At 53.5% G+C, this 23,611-nt stretch overlaps 9 protein-coding genes across 9 annotated transcripts; 7 read left to right on the top strand and 2 right to left on the bottom strand.

Moving 5' to 3' along the window:
* Positions 1–832: 832 nt before the first annotated feature.
* Positions 833–2,784, bottom strand: J4E90_001820 (uncharacterized protein; the record flags this gene model as incomplete). Its single annotated transcript, XM_051431404.1, has 2 exons — positions 833–2,304; positions 2,355–2,784. 2 exons carry the CDS (start codon positions 2,782–2,784, stop codon positions 833–835), a joined length of 1,902 nt encoding a protein of 633 aa, XP_051294538.1.
* Positions 2,785–3,340: 556 nt separating this feature from the next.
* Positions 3,341–4,757, top strand: J4E90_001819 (uncharacterized protein; the record flags this gene model as incomplete). Its single annotated transcript, XM_051431403.1, has 4 exons — positions 3,341–3,382; positions 3,495–3,699; positions 3,748–4,058; positions 4,167–4,757. The coding sequence occupies 4 exons, from the start codon at positions 3,341–3,343 to the stop codon at positions 4,755–4,757; spliced, it is 1,149 nt and encodes a 382-aa protein (XP_051294537.1).
* A 689-nt stretch (positions 4,758–5,446) lies between these two features.
* Positions 5,447–6,532, top strand: J4E90_001818 (uncharacterized protein; the record flags this gene model as incomplete). Its single annotated transcript, XM_051431402.1, has 1 exon — positions 5,447–6,532. One exon carries the CDS (start codon positions 5,447–5,449, stop codon positions 6,530–6,532), a length of 1,086 nt encoding a protein of 361 aa, XP_051294536.1.
* Positions 6,533–9,111: 2,579 nt separating this feature from the next.
* On the top strand, positions 9,112–11,085 carry J4E90_001817 (uncharacterized protein; the record flags this gene model as incomplete). The annotated part of the gene is made up of 3 exons (XM_051431401.1): positions 9,112–9,291; positions 9,394–9,691; positions 9,779–11,085. The coding sequence occupies 3 exons, from the start codon at positions 9,112–9,114 to the stop codon at positions 11,083–11,085; spliced, it is 1,785 nt and encodes a 594-aa protein (XP_051294535.1).
* A 688-nt stretch (positions 11,086–11,773) lies between these two features.
* On the top strand, positions 11,774–12,346 carry J4E90_001816 (uncharacterized protein; the record flags this gene model as incomplete). The annotated part of the gene is made up of 2 exons (XM_051431400.1): positions 11,774–11,842; positions 11,909–12,346. The coding sequence occupies 2 exons, from the start codon at positions 11,774–11,776 to the stop codon at positions 12,344–12,346; spliced, it is 507 nt and encodes a 168-aa protein (XP_051294534.1).
* A 430-nt stretch (positions 12,347–12,776) lies between these two features.
* Positions 12,777–15,189, top strand: J4E90_001815 (uncharacterized protein; the record flags this gene model as incomplete). The annotated part of the gene is made up of 5 exons (XM_051431399.1): positions 12,777–12,806; positions 12,864–13,431; positions 13,494–14,368; positions 14,416–14,848; positions 14,900–15,189. The coding sequence occupies 5 exons, from the start codon at positions 12,777–12,779 to the stop codon at positions 15,187–15,189; spliced, it is 2,196 nt and encodes a 731-aa protein (XP_051294533.1).
* Positions 15,190–15,573: 384 nt separating this feature from the next.
* J4E90_001814 (uncharacterized protein) lies at positions 15,574–17,264 on the top strand (the record flags this gene model as incomplete). Its single annotated transcript, XM_051431398.1, has 3 exons — positions 15,574–15,577; positions 15,704–15,711; positions 15,864–17,264. 3 exons carry the CDS (start codon positions 15,574–15,576, stop codon positions 17,262–17,264), a joined length of 1,413 nt encoding a protein of 470 aa, XP_051294532.1.
* Positions 17,265–17,780: 516 nt separating this feature from the next.
* Positions 17,781–19,376, top strand: J4E90_001813 (uncharacterized protein; the record flags this gene model as incomplete). The annotated part of the gene is made up of 1 exon (XM_051431397.1): positions 17,781–19,376. The coding sequence occupies one exon, from the start codon at positions 17,781–17,783 to the stop codon at positions 19,374–19,376; it is 1,596 nt and encodes a 531-aa protein (XP_051294531.1).
* A 2,412-nt stretch (positions 19,377–21,788) lies between these two features.
* On the bottom strand, positions 21,789–23,299 carry J4E90_001812 (uncharacterized protein; the record flags this gene model as incomplete). Its single annotated transcript, XM_051431396.1, has 6 exons — positions 21,789–22,053; positions 22,104–22,499; positions 22,553–22,811; positions 22,865–22,999; positions 23,057–23,219; positions 23,276–23,299. 6 exons carry the CDS (start codon positions 23,297–23,299, stop codon positions 21,789–21,791), a joined length of 1,242 nt encoding a protein of 413 aa, XP_051294530.1.
* Positions 23,300–23,611: the final 312 nt, after the last annotated feature.

Below are 23,611 nucleotides of genomic sequence, written 5' to 3'. Positions count from 1 at the left end.
CTGGCGCGTGCGATCAGAAGGGAAGTGAAGGAGAATTACAATGAGAGACAAGCAAATATTAGCGATCGGAAACGCCGCCGCGCACGATGAGCCCAGCCACGGCAGTGACAATGATTCGTGAGAGAGTCGCGACGGGATGCAGGAGCCCTTGGAGAAGAGGATTTGGGAGCGTTGCGAGTCTTGCTGGGGAAGATGGTGATTCGCCCTTGGCTGCAGCCCGCTCGGGCCTCGTCTAATCTGCGCCGCGGCCAAAGAGGAATGGCTACATCATGGGTCCAACTCCTTAAACGCGGACGGCCTTGCTACATGCGCATGCAAAAAGCACTGAGTACCTGCATGTAGTTCGCGATTCTAGACATGCAGAGTCTTTTTCGCTGTTTGACCACGTCTCCATCGCCAACTCCCAAACACCTAGATACCACGCGACGGATAAACACTCGCAGGCACCCATGAACCCAGTTTGATTGTTTCCCTGTTATGCACACAGCCTGAACAGTGCACAACTGTCTTGACAAGCTTCCGTCTCCCTGCGCCTTTCCCGTTCCTGACAAGATAGCCTCCGGCAACGGCCCACAGTCCGCCGTCATGGAGATCGGGCGTGGTCCAGAGGCGGTCAGCGGTTTAGGATTTGATCTAACGGCTAGCCCGAGGTATTCATCGAATGTCCAAACCTTCGCACGAGAAGGTTGTGGTGTAAGTTGGAGATCCCGGTTTGCGGGAAGAGGCTTGATCGATGCGACCCACTGTCAATACCCAACTGCCGGGTTGACGGCAGGAGCAAGGCTGATGAGCAGCTCAGATCTCATAAATGCGCCTGCTATGAACTTGTCCATCACCAGCCGAACGTCTCGTCGTACCAAAACACGTCGTGTCCCTTCTTAACCCAAATCTCAACGCTTCTCTTGAGATCGTCCGTCAGCCTCTTCGGCCCGCAGCAGATTACCGCCGTTTTCATACCCTTGCTAAACACCTCATCGACAACGTTACTCAGATCCGGCCTTCCGCTTCTGACAAGCATCCCCTTTCGCGGCTTCTCTATCTGCTCTTCCATGCTCAGCAGCTGCTCGTTCTCTTGCATCTCAATGCCCTCTCCATCCTCGTCGTCGTCAATGGCGAAGACGCCAGCCGCGCTCGCGTCAACTTGCATGTTGGGTCCCGAAGGTCGTGTAACGTAAACCTCGACATGTTGCGGGCCTTGTAATAAACCATGCTCGTTCGCATCGGCCGCTGCGTCATCTTCGTGTTCGTCATTCGGCGTGGAACTTGCAGGGAACGCCCACTGCGTTTCGGCCAGCTTCTGAACCGCCCAAATGCACCGGATCTGGGTACCTGCAGGTGTGGGGTCGTGCAAGTCGATGATGCTCCGATAGATGGGCATGATGAATGTTGCACCAACCCCGCCAGCTACCAAAAGGACTTTGTCAAAGTCTGATAAATCAGGTAGTCGGTTGGAGGCTCCGTATGGTCCTTCGAGGGAGAAAGGCAGTATGGGAATGTCACCGCCAGCTGTGGGTAGCATGGGCACATTGCTTCCCCCTTGTGACAAAGAGCGCGCCAGTTCTCCCAGATACTTGGTGTTGCCGTTGAGCGTCCTTGCAATGAGGAGTAGTTCTTTGTCTTTTGACGGGAGAGACGCAACCGTGAAGGGGTTCGTCTTATTCGTCATAAGCCATTGGTCGTACCATGTGGGAGCCTTTCCTCTGATATGCGGTCTGCTGAGGTACACGTGCTGGCCAGGCTTCCAATTAAGCGCAGCGCTTTCTGCCGGCAGCGGGATGCGGACCTGGACGAGATTGGTGCCCGGCAGAAGTCTGAGAGTACCTTGGTACATCTTCAGACATACAGCTCGGGAAATGACATGTAATGCCTCTACCGCAAGAATCTCATAAACGTAGATGCGGATATGAGATACGTGCAGATACAGGGGCACGACGATGAAATTTGCAATAGCGATATGAGAGATGTAGAACACTCGATAGTTCTTGCGGCGTATGAATCCGAGGGCAGTCGTGGAGATGGTGGTGAAGAGGATGATGCTCACAAGGCCCCAAATGACGTCCCAGTCCTTAATGCGCTTTGCTAGAAACCCTGATAGAACAAAGAAGTTCAAATACAGGGCCGTATGCATTAGGAAAAGCAGGAATGTGATGCGTCCCAGGGTCTGATGCGAGGCCTTGATTTGCTCGTGGGAAAGCCGTGTCAGCCATTGCACAGGACTCCATGGTGCTCGCACTGCCAGTAAGTAGTGAATTGGTAGCTGCGACGCGCCAACTTGTCCGAAACGCTTGGTGAGATGGAGATAGTCTACATATTGTCAGTAGTAGACGCGAACGTCGGAGATCTTAAGTCCATACCGTTCCCGGTGTGAGCAATGCAAAGATACAGCAACCACACTGTCCAGACGCTGGCTCCGATCCATTCTCCTCTTGTGCCCCAGTTCCAGCCCCGAATGACATCCTTTCGCATCCACCAGCTCATCCTGCTACATCCGGTCTGTATGCTTCGCAGCCATCCGAGCCTGTCCTTTGGCCGTTTGGTGAATGACGGTGATTTGGGCTGATCAATCTTCAAACCGGTTTTCATCACCCACGAAAAGGCGAAGCCAATCTGAAAGAGCGCAAATATGACCAGGACGGACCATTGTGCGACGAATCCGTACCATTCCAGATATTCCCGGCGTTGATGTTTCTGCTCGTCGTTCAGGCTTTCAAAGTAGTACCCAAGTGCCCAGTATTGATCTGTCTTGACCTCATGGTGGCCTTTATGACGCCGAAAGAGGTCCATCTCAAAGCCCCTTCTGGACTATCAATGCTGCGTATCGCGGATAAGAATAACCCTTGCAGTAGCTAAGCTTCACAGCGTACAAGTCCTCATCAAGAGGATCGAAAAGGTTTGCCTGCAGCGCAGATTATAGAACGAATGCGTAGCGACCGAAGGAAACAAGGCCAAGTGTTGGACGGTGATGTTGAGGAGTTGTGTTGTATACGTGTGCTTGTAACGGTGCAAGACTTGGATTCGGACTTTGCTGATGCAGGGCTGACGGCGCCAGTGATGCCGGCCAATCGAAACGTGCTCAAAGCACGAGCTGAACACGTTCCTTCTGCCGTCGCTCGCTTCTTGGACAAGCCGGTGAACACAGTCTTATAGAATGAGAGTCGAGCATCGACGAGAATGGGCGTAATTAGAGATGCGCGTTCCTGGGTCCTCAGCCAGTAGCGGTGCAGCAACCCCACCAGACATCCCGCCTGCAACCCTGCATGTGCATGCAGTGCATGTGGTACGTATCTGCAGTTGAAGCTGCATCTATATAGACACACAACTGGTAGACGCATATAACACCATGACCAACACTCCTTCCAAGACTCCGATCTGGCTCGACTGCGTGTGTATCCGCTCGCGCTTTCCTTATACGTAGTGCTGACCAAGGAAGGATACTGGGCATGATGTGAGTCTCCGATAAGCTCTCCCCCACACGCTGCTCATCACCACCCCAGGATGCCTACGCCCTCCTTCTCTGCGCGCACGACCCCAAAGTCGAGCTGCTTGGTGTGAGCACCGTCCATGGCAATGCTGCGCTCGACCAAACCACATACAACACTAGGGCAATCCTCGAGGCAATCGGAAGGCGCGACGTGAAGGTCTACTCGGGCGCTGCGAAGCCAATCATACGCGATGCTGTACATGCCGCTGACATTCACGGTATGCGCGACCCCATCAGTCCCCATGAGTGCGCGCTGACAAGAACAGGCGAGTCCGGCCTAGACGGCGTGACGCTGCTTCCCAAGCCCGTCGAACCAGCAGCTACCGATGTCGACCACCTCGAAGCCATGTACCGAGCGCTCATCGCTACCCCCCAGAATACCGCCTGGTTGGTCTCTACGGGCACCTTGACCAACATTGGTCTGCTATTCCAGAAATACACAGATCTAGCGGCTCATCTCAAAGGCCTGAGTATAATGGGCGGTGCAGTCGGTGGCGGCTTTACGGATGCGCCAATGGGCACAGTTCAAGGAGAAGGTGAACGATTTGGCAACTGGACACCCTATGCCGAGTTCAACGTATGCCACAATCTACATGCATGGTGTCATTCGACAAGCTAACGACCCCCGCAGATCTACGTAAAGACACCGACCCATCGCATGCTTGGAGAATGCTGACAACAATAGTGTGACCCCGAAGCATCTCACTTCATTTTCTCGCACCCCGTTCTCAAATCCAAGACGACGCTCATCCCTCTCGACCTGACGCATCAAGTCCTCGGTACGAAGAAAGTCCGCCAAACACAACTATATGGAGACGAGATATGGGATCAGTCAGTCTCAAAGAGTGACTACACACCCTCAGCTATGCGGGCCTTGTTCACCCAGATCATGTCGTTCTTCGCTGGCACGTACGCTGAGGTGTTCTCCATAACCGAAGGACCGCCGTTACACGATCCTCTCGCTGTAGCGGCTGCCTACAATCCTAGCATATTCGACGACAAGGGTGGCGAGCGCTTCCAAGTGGATATTGTCACGGAAGGCCTTCACTCGACAGACAAGTCAAAGGTTGGTGAACTTGGTAGAACAAAGGTCACGAAGCTACCGAACGGGGAAGGTGGCTGTCGTATACCTAGAGGCGTTAATCTTGATGACTTCTGGGGCAGCATCGAAAGTGCACTGAAACGTGCAGACGCCGTCAGCCCAATGCCCAAGATTTCGGAGAAAGAATTAGAGGAGGCCGGTGTTTTCAATGGAGTTGGAAAACTACAACGATGAGCGCCTAAGTGTACCACCGCGTAAGACTATGGTAGTCCAGGGAAAGGATAGAACGAGACAATACGAACATTTCAACTCCAGACACTGCGGGAGTCTGCCGGAGAATTCAGCCGTAACCAACGAACTTCCATTTAGCCTGATCTCAACATTCCGCGTACCTTGCAGTGCCAAGCCTGCTAATCGAAGGCCACAATTTTTACGACGGCCTGTACTGATAGGACTCCACCAATTGGCGTCTACTGGCTCTATCCCACGTGCGCACAGGCCGTGTCGGGATCCAAACCAGTGGCATACCAAGCTCGGAATGAACACCACGAGATCCCGCGGTTAATCGCATCATGGTCCAGACAGCCAGGTCACCTTTCGCAATGCTAATACTCTCATGTTCGTGGGAACCCCAAGATATCTCAGTACAATGCTAACTTTAGACGTTACATACAGTTCTGCAGACGAAGTCTGGCTACAACAGCGATGGTAGAAATCTCCAATGCATACAATGGTATACGAGCATGAACGATACCAAGCCCGGGTCTCTACAGGCCGTCTCGGAATCGGACCGCATGCTGAGCTGTACAGAGCCATATGGCAATCTCGAATGCGGGGAACACCCGAAGAAGATGTGATATGCACTTCACTTCCATATAACATATGCTACGCCTTCCAACTGTAGACTCACCATCACCACGAAGATGAAGTCCTCCGTTTTCCAGCTGCTCCTTCCGCTCGTGCTCGCCTCCCCAACTCCGGCCCCCATATACCCACACCCCAAACAGGGTTCCCATCCCAAACTTGCTCCAGGTCTCGGCGATCTCGCAAAGAAAGCTGGACTAAAGTATTTCGGCACCGCCATTGACAACGTCGTCCTCGATAACGACAAGTACACCTCGATAGCCTTCAACCGCTCCGAATTCAACCAAGTCACCCCATCCAACGGCCAAAAATGGATACATACAGAGCCCCAACGCAACGTCTTCAACTGGACGCTTGGCGACGAGATAGTCGATCCGAGCAAAGATGCGCACCAAATGCGGCGCTGCCATACCTTCCTCTGGCACCAGCAACTTCCCGACTGGGTGAACAACGGCAACTGGACCAAAACTAGTCTCCTCTCCGTCCTAGAAACACACATAAAAACGGTCGCAGACTACTACTGGAACGACTGCTACGCCTGGGATGTTGTAAACGAAGCATTCGAAGACGATGGCACGCTGCGGAAGTCCATCTGGCTCGATATCATCGGCCCAGAGTACATTGAACACACGTTCCGTCTTGCAAGAAAGTACACGAGCCCAGGCACGAAATTGTACTACAACGACTACGGGATTGAGAGGGTGAACAACAAGAGTCTGGCTGTTGCACGCATGATCAGCGAGTATCAACGGGCTGATGTGCCAATTGACGGTGTAGGATTACAGGCGCATTTCACAGTGGGCAGAGCGCCAACTTATGACGATGTTCGGGCTTCGCAGCAGCTGTTCTCCGTGTTGGGCTTAGAGACGGCGTTAACGGAGTTGGATGTTCGGATCGGGCTGCCTGATAATGCGAACAAGACAGCTGCGCAGGCGGCTATCTATGCGGACTCCGTGCGAGCGTGTGTTGATGAGGAGAGCTGCGTTGGAGTCACCGTTTGGGACTTTTGGGATCCGGTTAGTTGGGTGCCGGAGTCTTTCCCGGGTAATGGGAATGCTTGCTTGTGGGATGAGAATCTGGAGAGGAAGCCGGCGTATTATGCTATTGCTGATATGCTGAGGGAGGCGGCGGCGAAGAGGGGATGAGCTGGGAGACATCGGGCCTAGAGTTTGAGAAGGTGCGCATTGTAGATTCATCGTTACAGCAGTGTTCTGTCTTGCGGAATGTTGCGGGTTCCATTTTACATGCCGCATCCTTACATGTCTATGGGCTTCTTCAACAAGTAGGATTTTGCCTGGGCGCTGCAAGGAATGCGCAGCATGCCACGTGGATTTTCAACAAATATACCTCTATCAACCCTTGCATATCAGTATGGTGAACTCATGGAATATAGAGTGATGCAAATTTCATGATTGTGTAGCTTTGAGCCGTGCAATGTGGTAAAAGCTAGGAAAAAGCCATGTTGTTTCATTGAGTTTTCATTGAGTTTTCCTTGCATGTAGATGTCATCTGCATTGGTTTGGCGGTTTGTAAGACAGCGTTGAGACAATCTGGAATTCTAGTCTCAACGCGATCATCGATGAACTGCTGACAACGAAGATAGTTGTGGAGGAGGAAGTACCTGTTGGGGCTTGGCGACTGAGAATCAAGAATTCCGCTCTGCCGTACTCTTGGTGTTCGTGCGGGACGAGAACGCGGATGCATCGGCAGACAGGCACAGAGCCTGATGGGTGCTAAGACCTGTCTCCTATCTTCCAAGGCCCTCCGCTGATCTTGGATGACGGCGCAGAGGCGTGGCGTCCGTCATGGTGCAGATAGGAGACACGTGTGGCGGTGCTGTGGCTTGCTGGTTCGTCAACTGCGACGCGCATTCTGGCTGCTCAGGCACGGTGTTACAGGCAACTGATTGCATGCATCATACTTGATGTGTGTACACGCGTCTCCTGCTTGGTAGATGCATGATGTTACAGAGAGATCAGAACTAAGTCATTCGAGGCGGTGATGTGTATGTGGTTAGATGCGCTGGTTCATTAGAAACGAAGAAGGCCCGGTCTCGACGTATCACCGAGAGTACTGAGATGCACGAAGAACCCAGCTTTCCTTGTTCAGATTCAATCAAGTAAAAGTTACGTCGAAGAACGTAGACGTATGCAGTTCCCGTTTCGTTCCAGATGCACCTCGTGAGTTCGATGCAGCAACGTCTCATGCAAGATCTGCCGAACCTAGAATTGGTATGCTAAGACGTGATACAAGCCATGCAGGCGTTCGCAGTTCGCGCGATGGCTGTCATGCCCCTGAAGTACGGAGATCGAAATCCGGCTATGTTTAGAGAGAAGCAATGTGTGAGCCGCTAATAGAACGTAAAATACCGCAAGGCTGCTCTGGTCAGCCTCCTGGGACCGGTGCGACTTACTACGAGCAAACTACGCACGCGGTAGGTGTGATTGCTCCGCAAGGCCATACCTCCTGCCTCGTAAGCGTGCATAGCCTCAATGTGATAATCGCTCAATTCTTGGCCTACTTGCTGGGCACTTGGCGAAGAGCCAAGAGTGGAAACGTGGATGCGTGGACATCCCGCCCAAAGCTGGCGACCGTTTGAGACATGGAAACCCGGAGCCATTCAGGGGACCTTTTCGAGGGCCTCAACGTGTTGGAAGTGTACTATATGCTCAGGGAATGTCAAGGGGAGGTGGTTGCAACAGAGTTCATCTACATACGGCCGGCGCGACTACAAGGTTGACAGGCTGGTAAATTGACATTTGCGCCGAAGATCGAGATCATGCTGAATGATTCTACAGGCGTGTACATGATCTGGTGTGCCGTAAACATCTCGTTGAGATGAGGGGCATTTGGCAAGCATCGATGGCCCACTGCGTAGAATGCGAGTGCGACAGGCCATTCGCCCGAGCCGGGAAGTCAGCAAGGCATCCGATGGGCAGTCGGGCGGCTCTGTAATCCAAGTAATTCAAGGTATGTGGTATAGCCAGCCAACCAGCCACAGCTGTCGCCACCAGTGATGATGGGATGGCGTGACAGGAGCATGGGATCGCAGCGAAAACTGGAGTAGATTGGATGCCAATACTTCCCGCTGCTGCTCATAAGCCAAGGGCACCAAGAATTCCGCATTTTGATTGCTGTTTCGGTTGTGTCGCTTCTGTGTGAGGGGTCGAGCGTGCGGCAAGGCACCCACCGGCGCGCACAACAACGCCCATGGCCCTGCTTGTGCGTGGTGTCTCTGGATGCGCCGACCAGATACCCCGCGAAAACAGGGAGCGCGTACGTGAATCTGGGTCGCATGTGGTCATTTGCGAGTGACGGATGTCGGCGAAGCCATCGCGTTCGGCCAAGACGAGGGCCAAGGCGCCAGTGAGCACGAGAGTGGGGCGGCTGAGCAGGCAAGGCCGAATCACAGGACGTCTGCGCCCACCCTACACGGACCATGCCTGCCCTGGCCTAGTCCGGCAGTGCCTCGCTCATGGGCCGCGCCAGTTTCTCTTTCTCTGGGCGAATCTTCGCCCGCTCCGTTCCGCTGGTAAAAGCTGCCAACTGCCCCCGAGAACCTCTGGGCGCCCTCTCCTCTGACTTTGCTCCACGACCCCAGACTGCCCCTTCCTTACCGTAGCTTAACTTTGCGATAACTGTCATCGCTCTGCGCGGTTTTGACTCTCTCACCCACATTTCACCCTCACCATTGTTGGTAACTGCCAGCACCTTCGCCAAGACGATGAGCGAGGTTCAGAATACAGTGCCCGCAGCGGCCACGACTCCTCAACAGCAGCCCCAGGGCACCCCCATCCAGCAGAATGCCCCAACTCCCGCCTCAGTCTCTGCAGGCTCGGGCGACCAGCTTACCTGCCAGTGGCAGAACTGCGGCGACCGTCTTCCCTCTGCTGAGCAGCTCTATGTAAGTTCTTCGCCAAGTGTGCTTAGCGACGGCTGCATACCGCGCCGCGACGCGTAGAACACTGCCATTACTCGTCTTTACAGCTCGCTGACTTGCGTGCAGGACCACGTCTGTGAGCGCCATGTTGGTCGCAAGAGCACCAACAACCTGAATTTGACCTGCCAGTGGGGTAACTGCCGCACCACCACGGTCAAGCGCGACCACATCACTTCCCACATTCGCGTGCACGTGCCGTTGAAGCCGCATAAGTGCGATTTCTGCGGTAAGGCGTTCAAGCGTCCTCAGGATCTGAAGAAGCACGTAAAGACGCACGCCGACGATTCCGTGCTACTCCGCTCCCCAGAGCCCAACCGAGGCGGTCCCCACGGCGCCCAAGGCTACCCGGGCCAAAACGGCAAGCGTAAGTACTCCTCACATGACTTGGTCGATCTCAACTTCGATCCAAGTCCACTACCCAACCTCGATCATTATCTAACAGAACATACAGTTGTCGCTGACTTGCAGGCGCTTGCTGCCACAGCGAGTGGATACCAATATCCTGATGGTGCCCTCGGCCCCAACGGAGGTTACGGCCAGCAACACCCAGGTGGTGCCCCAGCCGGATTCTACGGAGGCCCACCCCAGAACTCCGCCTATGGCCCTGTCTACTATGCTGTGAACCAATCGCAACAGCTCAACAACGACTACGAAATCAGGAAGCGCGCCGCGTATGATGCGCTCAACGAGTTCTTCGGAGACGCCAAGCGTCGCGCCATTGACCCAACCACCTACTATGATGTCGGCCAACGGCTCATGGGCCTCCAAGGTGTTCAGCTTCCCGTCCTTGGTGGCGGTGGAGGCGGCTACCAGGGCCAGGGCATGTCTGAGTATGGCCACGGCGGCTCAATGGTTGCTCAAGCACAGCATCCACCCATGCACCACCCCTACTCTCTGCCGCTTCCCAACCTCAGGACCAAGAGCGATCTCTTGAACATTGACCAATTCTTGGAGCAACTACAAAGCACCGTCTACGAGAACCCCAACCACGCTGCGGCTGCTGGTGTGGCCCACCCCGGACACTACGTTCCTACCGGCGTTGGCTACCGCTCCAGCAACTCGCCACCTGGCCTTTCGTCTAGCCACTCCCAGTCGTCTCACGCCACTGCCATCGGATCCACCAGCGCTGAGACCCCTGCTCTGACACCAGCATCCAGCGTACTGTCATACGGATCCCAGCACTCTCCTGGTGCGCAGCACTCTAACAACGGTGTTTCTCCTACATCAAGGAGTTCGATTGGTAGCATGTACCCTACGCTACCATCTGTCAGCGCGATGTCGGACATGTCAGCTGCTGCGCCATCTTCTGGACTTGCACCAGCGTTTGATTCCGATGGCCGTCGCCGCTTCTCTGGTAACCTCCTCCAGAAGGCCGCTCCGGACCGGTCAGAGCACGACTCCATGGATATGTCAAGCGACGGTGCGTCGCCCAAGGATCGCCGTGATTCTGAGCAAAACAGTCTTCACCATGACGTTAACCAGTTGGCTATCCACTCGCCCAAGGTTGACCCTGCTCTTCGCTCACCAAGCATTGCGTCGTCAAACAACACAGAACAAGGCGACCAGTCTCAACAATCCTGGGTTGAGAACATCCGAGTCATTGAGAGGCTCAGGGCGTACCTCAAAGACAGACTCGAGTCGCATGACTTCTCTGACGATGAGGAAGACGTCAAGCACGATCTCGAGCGCCGCATGAGCGACGACGATGCACACAATCTCTACCCCGTACTGCGCGCTGTACAAGAGGGCCGAGAGTAGTGTTTCTCTTCTTGGGCGGGTTCAAGATGCTTTATGGAGTTTAGAAGGGAATGATGGCGTCAAGGAGTTAACCAGGCTTGGTGGCATCATCAGGGACGATGGCCAATAACTGTTTCGATCGGTATAGCGATGTCTTGTTATGTTCTTTCACGACTGCCTTTAGGGAATAGGCCCTCCAGTAGCATGTTCAGCTTTCCACTTGTTAGTAGCAGTGCGCGAATATCACGATTATTCAAAGTTTCAACTCGAGGATTACATGACATGTATGTGATTGACTGACATTTGAGCAGTCGTCGCGCAACTAATATGCAGACCTTGAAGCATGTGTAGAAGATCATCATACCCAAGTCGTCTTTCAAGACGGTGGCATCTGCTTGGCAGCCCGCGTTATCAATTTGCCAAGCTTATGACCAATTCCGACCCCACACTGAATCTCGTAGATCGTCGTTTAGACAAGCCTTTCCCCACGTTCCTATCAATCCAGAACATTGGGCGCGGATTGATATGGGTTCGCATGACCCACTCGGAGCTGCGTACCACATGTGCATGTAGCAACGCCCAACCTCTCCATTCATCTTCGCGTTTGATCATCTCTCTGGTTCAACATTGATAGCTCTTGTGCACCTACGCTCAATACAGCAAACTCCAAATCGAGGCTATAAGCCAATACTGTGAGCATCCGATCACGATGGCGTACGGACGCGGCGGTGCAGGCAATTACTACGCGGCGCAGGAGCAAAGTAAGAAGGTTGCCGAAGTGAGTCGATAATGATCACGCATTCTTAATCCTCTATGTTCTTAGGTATGCTCACCGTCAACACAGGACGTCGAAGCCAACCGCTCTTCCACCATTGCCGCTGCGCAACCTTCACGCGACCCTCCACAAGTACAGCCCTCCAATGCGTCACAAGACTACGCACACATGGGTCGTGGTGGTGCCGGGAACTGGTACCAGCCCACCGAACTCCAGAAAGAGGGCACCTTTACTCAGGCTGCTGACGCAACTGCTATTCCCACATCATCGAAGCCACAAGTTAGCACGCCGTGGCATCCAGAAGGCCAGGAACTTCCTGTTGCGAGAAGTGGGAGGGGTGGCGCTGGTAACTTTGTATGGAAAAGTGAGGAACAAACGAAGCGACAGGTCCAAGATGAAGAAAAGAGAATTGAGGGGCTGAGGAACGAAGTGGAAAGAAGTGTTGAGGCTGGCTTGGCGAAACCGCCTGGCGCACTGCTTGGAAAGGAAACGCAGAAGGGCTGGTGAGCTGTGGACTAGTATCCGGTAGAATATGCGCGAAGTCAGTGCAGGGTGATTTTGACATTAATGTGGAAAACATTCTATCGCGAAACAACGAAGCTCTGTCTTGTGCGCTGTGCGCCAGTTGTGCCTCACTGCAGCACGTCAACCTAGGAGCCCTGGAGAAACCTGAACATCCTAGACCCTACATTAAGGCTAGCTTACCCACTTCCCATGTCTATATCTCAATATAGTCTGCAGTCTCCCACGTGCCCTCACATCTCGTGGTTCCTCATGACGTCGTTTCCTGTTCGGGACGTTAAGGCCCGTGCGCTTTGTTTATCCATGCTCTAGCGGATATCTTCCCCGTCCCTCCCCACCCACAGGCCAGCCCCAATCTCCGCTCCCTTCGTGTTGCAACCTAGTAGCTGATCCTACTTGAACATTTCTTGACAAGATGGCGCGTCGATCAGCTCGTCTGCTCAAGGTACGCGCACATTGCTTTTCTACCGTTTGTTTACATTTACTGATGCGTCTGTTGTAGCGCGAGACTACGCCCTCCGAAGATAGTTGGCACACTGCCTCGTCGCCCAACTTGGGCCTTCCAGATCTTCCAGAATTGCCAGAGCCTGGTATGGCGCGGAAGACGCCCTCGAACGCCTCTGCAGGCCCCAAGGCCCAGTCAAAGTTACCGCAAGCGGCCGCGACACCCACACCTCATAAGAGCAAATCAACCAAGTCGCTCATTGATGACGCCAAGAGCCAAACACCCAAAGATCGCACTCCGATCAAGCCGGCAGGACAGGAGATGCATCCAGCGCATCACCACGCGAGCACAGCCAAGATCCTAGATGAGGCGCGCTGGCTCGGTTTTCAGTCACTGGGTACCGCGCCATCCAAAGCGACCGGCCTGGCGGGTCAGGCAACGCCCTCGAAGACTCCTGTAGCTGCCTCTTCGATGGCCAATGTTGGGTCATCGCCTGACTTCCGCTTCCGCTTCAAGTCGCCTTTCTCGAAACAAGACGAAGCCACGCTGAGCCCAAGCTCGCGCAACATCCTGAAAGACGCTGGGATCGCAGGCACTCCTGGTGGTGGTAGCCGTGCTCTGTTCGGTACGTTAAAGTGATAGTCAACTCAACCTGTTTTGCTTTTTCTAATCGCTATTTTCATATAGGCACGAGCGAGTGGTCCTCCAAGGTCGACGTGTCTCCCCAGCGCAAGATGGCCGAAGCCAAGGGCAAGATGGCTCGCTTCAGCGACGTACATATGAAGCAGTTCAAGAACATGGACTCCATCGCGAACCACCCGTCAGCTTTCCGCGCCGACCCGACACGATTCAAGCCCGTCGTAGGCCAGTCGCTCAAGAAGTCGCCCTCGAAACCAGAGCTCGCGAACCCGGAGACAAACAAACTCAAGCGTACACAGTCGAAGGCCGATATGGCGGAGCCGAGCTCGAGTGCCGCTGGTGGTCTAAAGCGCACACAGTCGAAGATGGACCTCGCAGGATCTGGAAGCAAGATTCCCCCAACCCCGTTGAAGCGCACTCAATCCAAGATGGACCTCACCGGATCTGCCCTGCCACGCTCCCAGTCAACAGCTCGCATGGCTCCTCCTACACGCGATGGACGACCGGCCTCCCGCGACGGCGACGGCGACCGTAATCCGGTAGCTAAGCGTGTCAAGCGCACCGAGTCTGACGATGCTGCCACCACCCGCCCTGCGTCTCGTGAAAAGATGTCCGATGTCCCAGCCCGCGCAGCTGCTACTCCGGCCCGCAAGAAGACATCTCAAACTGCACTTCCTCGTCTAGCTGCGCGATTGATGACGCCTACAAAGTCGTCTATTGCGCGTTCACAGAGCGTCAAGACTCTGAAGACGACATCGATGATTCCAACCCTAGGAAAGTCGCCTTCCACGAACAACCTGGGAGCTTCGCCATCTGTCAATCGTAGCTTCGAGTCGTCCTCTGCCCGTAATACCTTCTCTCCTCCTAGCAACATTGGCCATCTGCAGACTTTGAGGGACAATGCACGCGAGAGCATGCGCAAGGTATGTCTATCTATGGGCGCTTTCCAACTATCCACTAACATCAGCAGGCAAGCAGCAACTTGCAGCGCGTCCGGTCAATTCTTCGCACGCCAAACCGCAAATTCTCGGACGATCCTAGCAAAATCGCGGCAGGCACTCACATGTCACCCCCGACCATGAGCCTCGACAAAGCACCGTCCCTGGTTCCTGCTACAGCTCCTGTGAAGAAGCAAGTCAACTTCAGCAGTAGTACTTTGGAGCGCGCGTCGCACGACGAGCTGGGCAAATCACCGTCCCCGATGAAGTTCAGGGCAGGCAGTGAAGTGCCTGCTGGTGCCGTGATCTATCCTAGTCTCGGCTCAGGAGCACACAATGGCCCAGATCTTTCTCAAGAGATTGAAACTCTGACCGCTTCTCCATCTCGTCGCCTCACGTTCGGTGGTGAAGCTCCTAATCATCCACGTTCCTTTTCCTTCGAGTCCGGCAGCACTGTCAACTTCGGTAGGTCTACGTCTTGCCTCTCTTTACCGACATTTCACTAATTTCCTTTAGGCCCTGTACCGACTGGCACGATCCGTATGGTACGTCCGAGCGATGCGTCTTCTCTTGTCGACGGCACCAAGCGCAAGTTGGAGACCCTACAGGAGACATCTGACAAGGAGAACGATGGACCCAACGACGACGACATGCGCTCCAACAAGAAGATGAAGCGGACACCTGCACCCGCTCCAAAGGCCCCTGCCAGCGCAAGCAAGCCAGCTCGCCACACCCCAGGACGTACGGGCGCTATCAGCAAGTCAAGGCTCGCCTTCCTTGCTACGCCTAAACGAAGCAGGGCGTAAGCTTGCTTGCCTTGGTTGGAGAATGTGATGCTACTGAGGTGTGTTCGTCATAAGCTGTAGCGAACATGCATCATCCATGATTCGACGGGCATTTGTTCCCAGTTCACTCTTCAGTCATTTGCTGGCGTACTTGTCACGATGTTTGTGCATCGCCTCATGACTTACGATACTTCCTTCTTGTCAAATCTTTGTTCTTTCTCACGTCATAATTGGCATCGGGGCGTAACGGTTCTCCAGGCATAACCCTCAAAATCTTTCCTTTTGTTTCTGGATCTTACGTGTCCGATGGACACTGATCATTACGAGGACGGTACACATGATCAAGCCTAGCTTGTGTATTATACTGAATCAACGATTGCATGACCACCAAATTTCCAACGAGTGATGTGTGAGTTGTGTACTGCGTCAGCAGGGGCGGCAACAAGTCGTGTCGCGTTGTAAAGAAATGTTGAAAATTTTATCAAGCTAGAAGTATACGTTATCTTAGAAACTTAGAAACTATTTCCTTGCTAAGATACAACAGTGTGTATGCAGCGAAGCCTACTGTTCAGTGATTATTCGTAGGTGGGAGACATGTGCAGTCAAGTGGGTCGATGCGGCACCTGGGCGGTCGGAGCTTCCGTACCAGTCGCTCATACTTTTGGCCGATCAACATTGATTCACACCGCCTACAGCCGCCCCCCACTACACAACCAAGGGCTTTTTCTGGCAGCTTACTACGTCATTCGCATACGCGGACTGCTTACGGCCTGCTACACTGGCAGGGCGAGTCTCACACCACCACCGTGGCGTCGCTAAGTAACCTGGTCGACGAATTGAAGAAATCCTTCAACTTCCGCGACTCTCGATCTCTACTAAGCTCCACGACAACTTCTTCGTCAGGCGACACTGAAAACCAGCACACGAACGCGCTATCGAAACTGTTGCGCGCCCTACAGCACCACAGCTTCCACGACGTCGCCGAGTTCCTCACAAACCCTCGCCTCGACGACCCTAACTACCTCACCACCCTTGCTATCGCACTAGCCTCTGTCATCGTCACCATGTCCTGGTTCTCCCGCACCGGCGGAAACTGGGGAGGACGCTTCTCGCCATTTGGCCGTCCAGGCAACTCGCCAAACGCCGGCGTCGTTAACGACTCCGACTTTTCCTACATCACCAACGAAGACCTCCGACGAAATGGTCAAGCGCAAGCGCCCGAAATCGTTGATTGGGATGACAAGAACCCAGAACGGGAGACAGACGTTCTCATCTTCAAGAACGGGCGCACACATTACCCTACACACTTCCCCGCGCACAGCATACGCGATGGAGACCTGAAGATTGGTACAGTTCGACAAGCGGCAGCAAAGAAGCTGGGCGTCGATGACCACAGGCGGATACGCATGTTCTACAAGGGTAGGAATCTGAAGCACGACGAGCGGACTGGACGGGAGGAAGGCCTCCGTGGTGACGGAACCGGTAGTGAGATTCTGGTCACCGTAGGCGAAACCCCAGTCGGTGGCCTAGCACCCGGATCAGAAGACGCACCACAACACGCATACAGCGAGGGAGAGGACGACGATGACGACGACGATGACGTCGACTCTGGCGCGAATACCACAGGCAAGAAGAAGTCCCGCAAGCGCGGCGGCAGGAAGAGCAAGAAGAAGGGTCCTTCTTCGGCAAACGCCTCTGGCACCTCAACACCCGGCTACACAACTGGCGGGGCCGGCGCAGAATACCTCCCTATCCCCTCGCATATCAGCGCGGCACCGCGCCCGAGTCCCACTCCTCCCCCGGCCAAACCCGCCGAGCCCCAAACCCCAATCGGCAAACTCGATGCCATCGCCAGCAAGTTCCACACCGAATTCGTACCCATGTGCGTGCAATTCATGGCCAGCCCGCCAGAAGATAAGGCGAAGAGGACATTCGAATACAAGAAGCTGAGTGAGACTATCTTGACCCAGATCATCTTCAAGCTAGATAGTGTCGAGACGGAAGGTGATCCAGAAGCTAGGCTCAAGCGCAAGGCTCTCGTCAAGGAGGTACAAGGCATGCTGACAAGGCTGGATGAGGCCGGAAAGGCTGGCTAAGCTGTGATTGCAGGCGTGGAAAAATAAGCTCAAGCATCATTACATGGTGCTGTGAGGCGGGGAACTAATTTCGTTAATGGAGATTGCACGTGCATGCTCTCCTTGCTGTCGCTCTACTTTCTTCTCGGGTCTGCATTGGTGATAGTTATCAAGGAGCATCTAGCGAGCGATGCTGATGAGCGGCTAGCGATCGATTTGCGTATCAACATTAACGAAGCTCTTCCCTCTATTTTCTGCTTGTGTGAGGTGTCTGATGCCTGCATCATTGTTCTTTGTATCACCCTCCTGATCCCGTCTGCCTCTCTTTCACCACCTGCATCCTTTATCTCACGCTTTGTCAATGTCCATTGTGTTCATGTCTCTCTAGCTCCTGCCTGCATTCGAAATGCCAAGGGCAAGCTACATTACCAAATGACTTTTCGTACGCATCTTGCACATGAGAAGCAAATCTCAAGTTCGAATGTACTGGAATTTATATCGCTCGTTGGCCATTAACGACTCGCAAGACCACACACCATGAGTACGGAAGCTAGCCACCAATCACTAAGATGTGTCCACGAAGCACTTGCCCGGAATGGTCTCCCACCTATAGGATCCTCCCAAATATTGTCGTCGACATCCATCGATGCTCTCGGCATTACAAGTGTTCCCCGTTTCAAAGCAGCCTCTTACATCACTACCGGGGTTGATCGTGTCAGCAGCAGAGGTACCGACAATCTTATCTCTCATGCCATCCCAATCGACAACTGCGCTCGAATTCTTGAAGCTGTTACCAACAACCGGACACTCCGCAAATCTGAGATCAGATCAAAGAACTATTCTCGCCGCTGGTCGGTTGATTGCTCGGCCTATTCCAGGGGAGGAGATCTGTCGTCAACCAAGAGTGATAGGCATCACGAAGCGCGCAAGTATGATAGTGTCTTCGAAGACACTGATGCGTTCAGGGAAGCAGAAACCTTTAGTCGGGATACCTACACGGGTATTCAGCGGCTAGACGTCTTTGATCGCGACTACATTCCCTCCGCAAAGTCCAGCTATACTGTCCTCGAAACCGCAAACGCATCGATCGAAGAATCTCAGTTTCGCCACTTTCTCACTCTCGGCCCTGACGACGGTTGGTTTCACGACAGTCACATAGACACATCTCTAGACATACTGGAGCGAGCTGCCAACTGCCAAAAACATGGGATCGCAATATGTCGTGTTGGTCAAGGAACCGAGCTCTACACCAGTATGAGGAAAGCACAGGAACTTCAAAATGAGGAGGGAGTATGGTTCGATAGACTGCTGATTGAGAAATGCAGTGACAAAGACTTCATTTTGGTACCGATCAGTAACGCGTACGAAGACGTTTACGAGACAGGCATGGAACGTGAACGTCAGTATGAAGCGGCCAAAACGAACCCCATCACAGAGCCTACGCTCCATGAATCAACTGCAGGTAATCACTGGTCTCTTCTCCTCGTCGACTGTCGCTCTTCGACCATCAAAGGACGCTACTTTGACTCCAGCTACCATGAATCCGCTGGCCTTTTACATCACTACGCAATCGAAGACTCGAACATTTGCAAAGCAGCCCTGATGATCTTGACTGGCGTACGAACGATGCTCAACCATGTCCAACCGGGACGTTTCAACGAGGAAGAGTTTGTGTTTGACATTGACACCCACTGCCCTAACCAAGGCCATGAGAATGTGAGCGGCGAAGAAGACGGCCTGGGTGCCTGTGGCCCTTTCGTATGGGAAATGAGTAAGGAAATCACGCAATACATTGCCGACTGTCGTGAAGACCCCAACTTTCCCGATGTTGGTCAAGTCGACCCTTGTTTACCAGACGGTTACCAGCGCCGTAGGAACTGGGACTCAGCGAAGACGCGTAGGGCAATATGGAATCTCGTGTTGAGAGAGCTGAGAACCCGGGAGTGGTTGAATCGTACTTCGGAATGGATGGATAGTGTGGGACAGAGGATTTCCACGCCGGGGGACGGTGTGGCAGGTTGGAGATCTTGGCTGAAAGGAAAGGGATTGGTCGAGATGACCTTTTGGGATCCATGGGGGCTGGAGAGTGAGCTGGCGCCTCAGTTTGGGCGGCCGGTTATAGTAGGCTTATAACCTTGTCACTTTTTCGATATCTCTCGAATGTATAGTGCAAAGAGGGATGCTCATGAAACATATCGAAATCTTTCAAGATACCAGTCCTGACTTGGTGATTGGGGAAGTTGAGAACAGTATGTTGCGAACTTTAGAATCTTGATAAGCTGTCAAACTATGGCGATTGCTTAGGATCTTGATCTTAAAGGCCATGCCACGGGTCCCAGAAATAATCCGCAGTTATCCTTTCTCTCCTGGCCGCCAGCCAATCTTTCCACCCGGGCTGCCCATCTGTCTTCCACCAGTCATGCGTACCATTGAGCCAAACCCTCGACCTTCGTTCCAGTTCAAGCAGGTTCTTTATATTTTTCCGCGTCGCCCCCGAATCCCAACACCAACGTTGCTCAAAGCCAGTGGGCAAGGTGATGTCAATGTCAACATGTCGACCCAGACGGTGAGCGTCTTCATGACATTCGATGATATACTGTACCATATCTTTTGCGAAAGCCCATACAAAAGGCCCACAGGCGCCGCCACCGTCAGCGTAGCACTGGTTGTGGAGCTTTTGGTTTGGGCAGCGCGTTTCTCGGTGGAGGTTAGTGTCAAGCGTTGCTTGGTCGATCTTGTAGTCTGGTCGCGTTTCCGCATATATTCTGCTGAAGCCACGAAGTAGGACCATAGCCGCTTCCAAGTTGCTGGGCGTACCATCGGAGTCATAGTGTCGTGCATGGATAATCGGCTGGTGACAGTCGATGATTACCAAGGTCCAATGTGTGCCGAGCAAATGGCCGCTTTGATCTCCGGCGTGTATCCTTTTCCAGCCATTACTCACGGGAATCATGACGAACTTGTTTGTTCCTATCGTCTTCTGCAGCGCTTCCCCGGCTTCCAAAGTCGCGGTCTCGTCGCGGCCAACCGTGTACAATTCCGCAGCGAAAGGCGTACCGAGAATGGCGATGTCGTGATATTCGCATCCAAGCATACGGTAGATGGCGTCGAGGCCAATGTCCAGAACTTCATCATAGAACCAGACTCCGATGTGATCAATCTCGCCGAAGTGTTCGTTGTGAAGCTGAGCCCTTTCCGTCTCGAGGTACACCATGTGCTTGTCGCGGTCTAGCTCACTAGTACTACGCTTATGCCTTTGAAGCACAAAATCTCTTTCCACGGCATCTTCTACCGCTCCGCCATCGTCCTTGCTCAAGTGAGGGTATCGCTGATCCGGCGTTTGGTACAAGTCGACAGACCATCGCCGGCGTAAACAAGGAACTGTGCGGGCACTGCTACATGCCTCATGTATTTTATCGTCGCGATCCTCCGTTAAAAGAGCGCCGGACCGAGTGGTGTGCGTATGTCGTGTGCGAATGCGCTCGATCGTTATAGACTCGTCCAGATCGATCTGGGAGAGACCTTTGGTACTTAAGAGATCATTCAGTATGTCTTGTTCGCTTGCTACGAGCGCTTCAGATGAGCTCTGGATCTTTTGGAAAAGGTGCCTGCGTTGGTCCATCATCGCAAAGTCCTTCTTTCCCTCTTCATCGACAGAGGTGAGCTTGAGGCACAACGCTAAAGCCACGGTCGTGAGGTATACATCAGAAGGCTTTGAGTATGCTGGAGAGCATATAGCCTTTGTCTAAGCGGCTTTTGTTGGTATTGTTGTGATGTCATCAGCTTTGTGGCTGTACGACCCCTTGATCACTAAACAAAGAATGGGTGAGTGACAAAAGGTCAATGAGTGACTGAGTGTGTACAAACCTAATGATGACACATGGCGATGAAGTAGTCAAATGGACCTGCTACATGGTCTTTGCGTAGTCACTACATGTGGAAAGGACAGCCATGAAATCTAAGGCACCTGGCACCCACGACGTTGGATTAAGGATCACATTTTCGACGTTGGATTAAAGTTCGAAACAGCTATGAAAAGCCCTCCGTGGATCTGAGCTAGGATTACCAGCCGTCGGCCTGTGCTACACTAAGGAAGGGGAGTCAGTTCCCAGGAGACAAAGTGTCGGAGTCGGAGTGGGTGTGTCGGTCTCGGTCTCGGGATCACCCTAGCCTTTTTCGTTCGGTGGACGTTCGCCCGAGCCCGTCACAGAAACTGACTAGAGTACCCGAGCATCTCCCGCTTTTCAAAATGCCCTTGTTTTGTGCATACGCCACCCTGTGGAGACTGTTTTACCTTGTCTACGGGTCTGTCCTCGCGTTATGGGGGTGGAGCCTGTTGACGGCGTGTCAGTACCACGTGGGACCGCGCCATAGCGGAGGCGACGATCAGGTCATGCTAGGATCAATGGATGATGAGTAAACAGTACTTGTGCGACTTAGGCTAAAGGTATACAACGCTTGTTAGAGCGAGACTCTGACGAAAAGGTACATGGTAGGCGCGCCCCACTGAGCGGTGCCACGTTCGCTTTTGATTGCTCGACTTGACTACTTCAAAGACCAGACACCATTTTCCTCAATGATGTCAATCGGCCTGTTTTCATCGAGCGATCTTCTGCCTGCCTCGAGAATTGCGGTCGTCGCGATAGTGTTCTTCAGGGTTGGGAGTGGCCGCGCGTCTAGCTGTTCGAGTGTGACCTCGCCTGCGTTGAGCTTGTTGACGGCATCAACGAACTTCTCAAAAGAGATGTATCCGTAGCCGATCTGGCCTGCGAAGTTGCCCTCCTCATCGGGAGCGTACTTCATGTAAAATCTGTAAGTGGTTAGTACGCAGTGGGATGACTTTGCGATGTTTGGACTCACGGGTTGTACCAGAGGAGACCACCCTCGTCGTCAGTAACGTCGTAACCGCGCTTGGCCTGATTGACGCGGATTTCTCCTGTAGATGCCATGTAGTGGAAGTACTGATTCGAGTGTACACCGGCTTTCTGAGGCGCTGCCCAGCCAGCTGTGTAAACACCTGTTCCGACCTTGCTAGGGTCATCCTTCTTCACCCAGTTGGTGAGCAGTGTGATGGTATCCTCGGTAGCAGGATCGCAGCCCAGCCCTGTTGCAATGCCCTTTGCAGCACTAGCCATGACGCGTACTGGCTTCCAATCGGGGATCATGGACTCGTTGATGTCGATGTGGTGAGAATTGAGGTAGTAGGAGATGTCAGAATCGATACCCGCCCAGGCCTTGAACGTCTCCAGTTGGCTCCTGACCGAAGTATTAGCAAATAGAGTCTTCGATTTAGTAGGGGTTGAATGTACTTTGGCTGGCTCATGTAGGAGTAGAAGTAGTTGAAATCGCCCAGCTTCTGCGCCCGGAAACGCGCATCAGCATACGCAGGATCGTATCGCTTGTGGTGCTCAATGTAAACGAAGACATTGTGTTTCTTCGCAGCTGCCAAAAGCGCCTGGTGATGTTCCAGGAGCTTCACCGCGGGCTTCGTGATGAGGACGTGGATTCCGCGTTCGATGGCGTACAGAGCGATCGGGTAGTGAGTGGTGTCAGGTGTGAAGATGGTGACTATGCAACGTCAATGGGAGGAGGCAATTGAGCGGATGTATATTGCAACTCACTAGCACTGCCCTTTGGAAGCGCGTCAATCGCTGTCTTGTACGCATTCGGATCGGTTTTGCCTTCCTTTGGGAACTCCTCAAATGACACGTCCAAGTTGTTGTATGCCTCGGAAATGTTCTTCTGGAGATGCTCGCCTGGCAAATATCAGCATGCCGGACATGGTGAAACCGTCCAGATGCTGTGCGACTCACGGATTGCGGGGAATTTGCCGCCCGATGTGCCCACCATAGACAGCTTGCCCACTTTGCCGCGTCTTCGAAGGTCGAACAGCGTCAGGCCTACGACACCGACCTTCTTGTCCGACTTGGAGGCGCCCCCTCCGACGAATCCTGTCGTGTACTCTCCAGTACCGACCTGGCGTGCAATTAGCATTGACATGCGACGCGCCGCAGATGTGAGGGGCAACGTACCATGAGTACTTCTACAGGCGCCATGTTGCAGTAGTTTTGCAGGTTTGAGAGATTTTGTAGATGATAGAGAGGATTGACAGCTACCGTCTTGATCTCGAGCAAGATGAGACGAGACAAGAGCTGGAATTGAAGGGGATACGCTGCTTCAATACCCGACACAGCTTCGTCGGCCTTTGACCACTTATCGATAGCGACGGAAGATATATGACCCAGCAACGCGATGAGGGGCACGAGGCCTCACGCGTGCTACCGGCAGCCGCGGCCGGATGACGTTGCATCATTCGAGGCCTTGGTCATGGTGGGGGCTGTGTCTTGCTCAGCGCGGCGGTTTGCATC

Source organism: Alternaria incomplexa (genome assembly GCF_024043165.1).
Source record: "Alternaria incomplexa strain BMP 0042 chromosome Unknown scaffold_2, whole genome shotgun sequence".
NCBI classification, from domain to species: domain Eukaryota; kingdom Fungi; phylum Ascomycota; class Dothideomycetes; order Pleosporales; family Pleosporaceae; genus Alternaria; species Alternaria incomplexa.
Note: the sequence above shows the minus strand (reverse complement) of the source record. Positions and strands in the feature narration are given on the sequence as shown.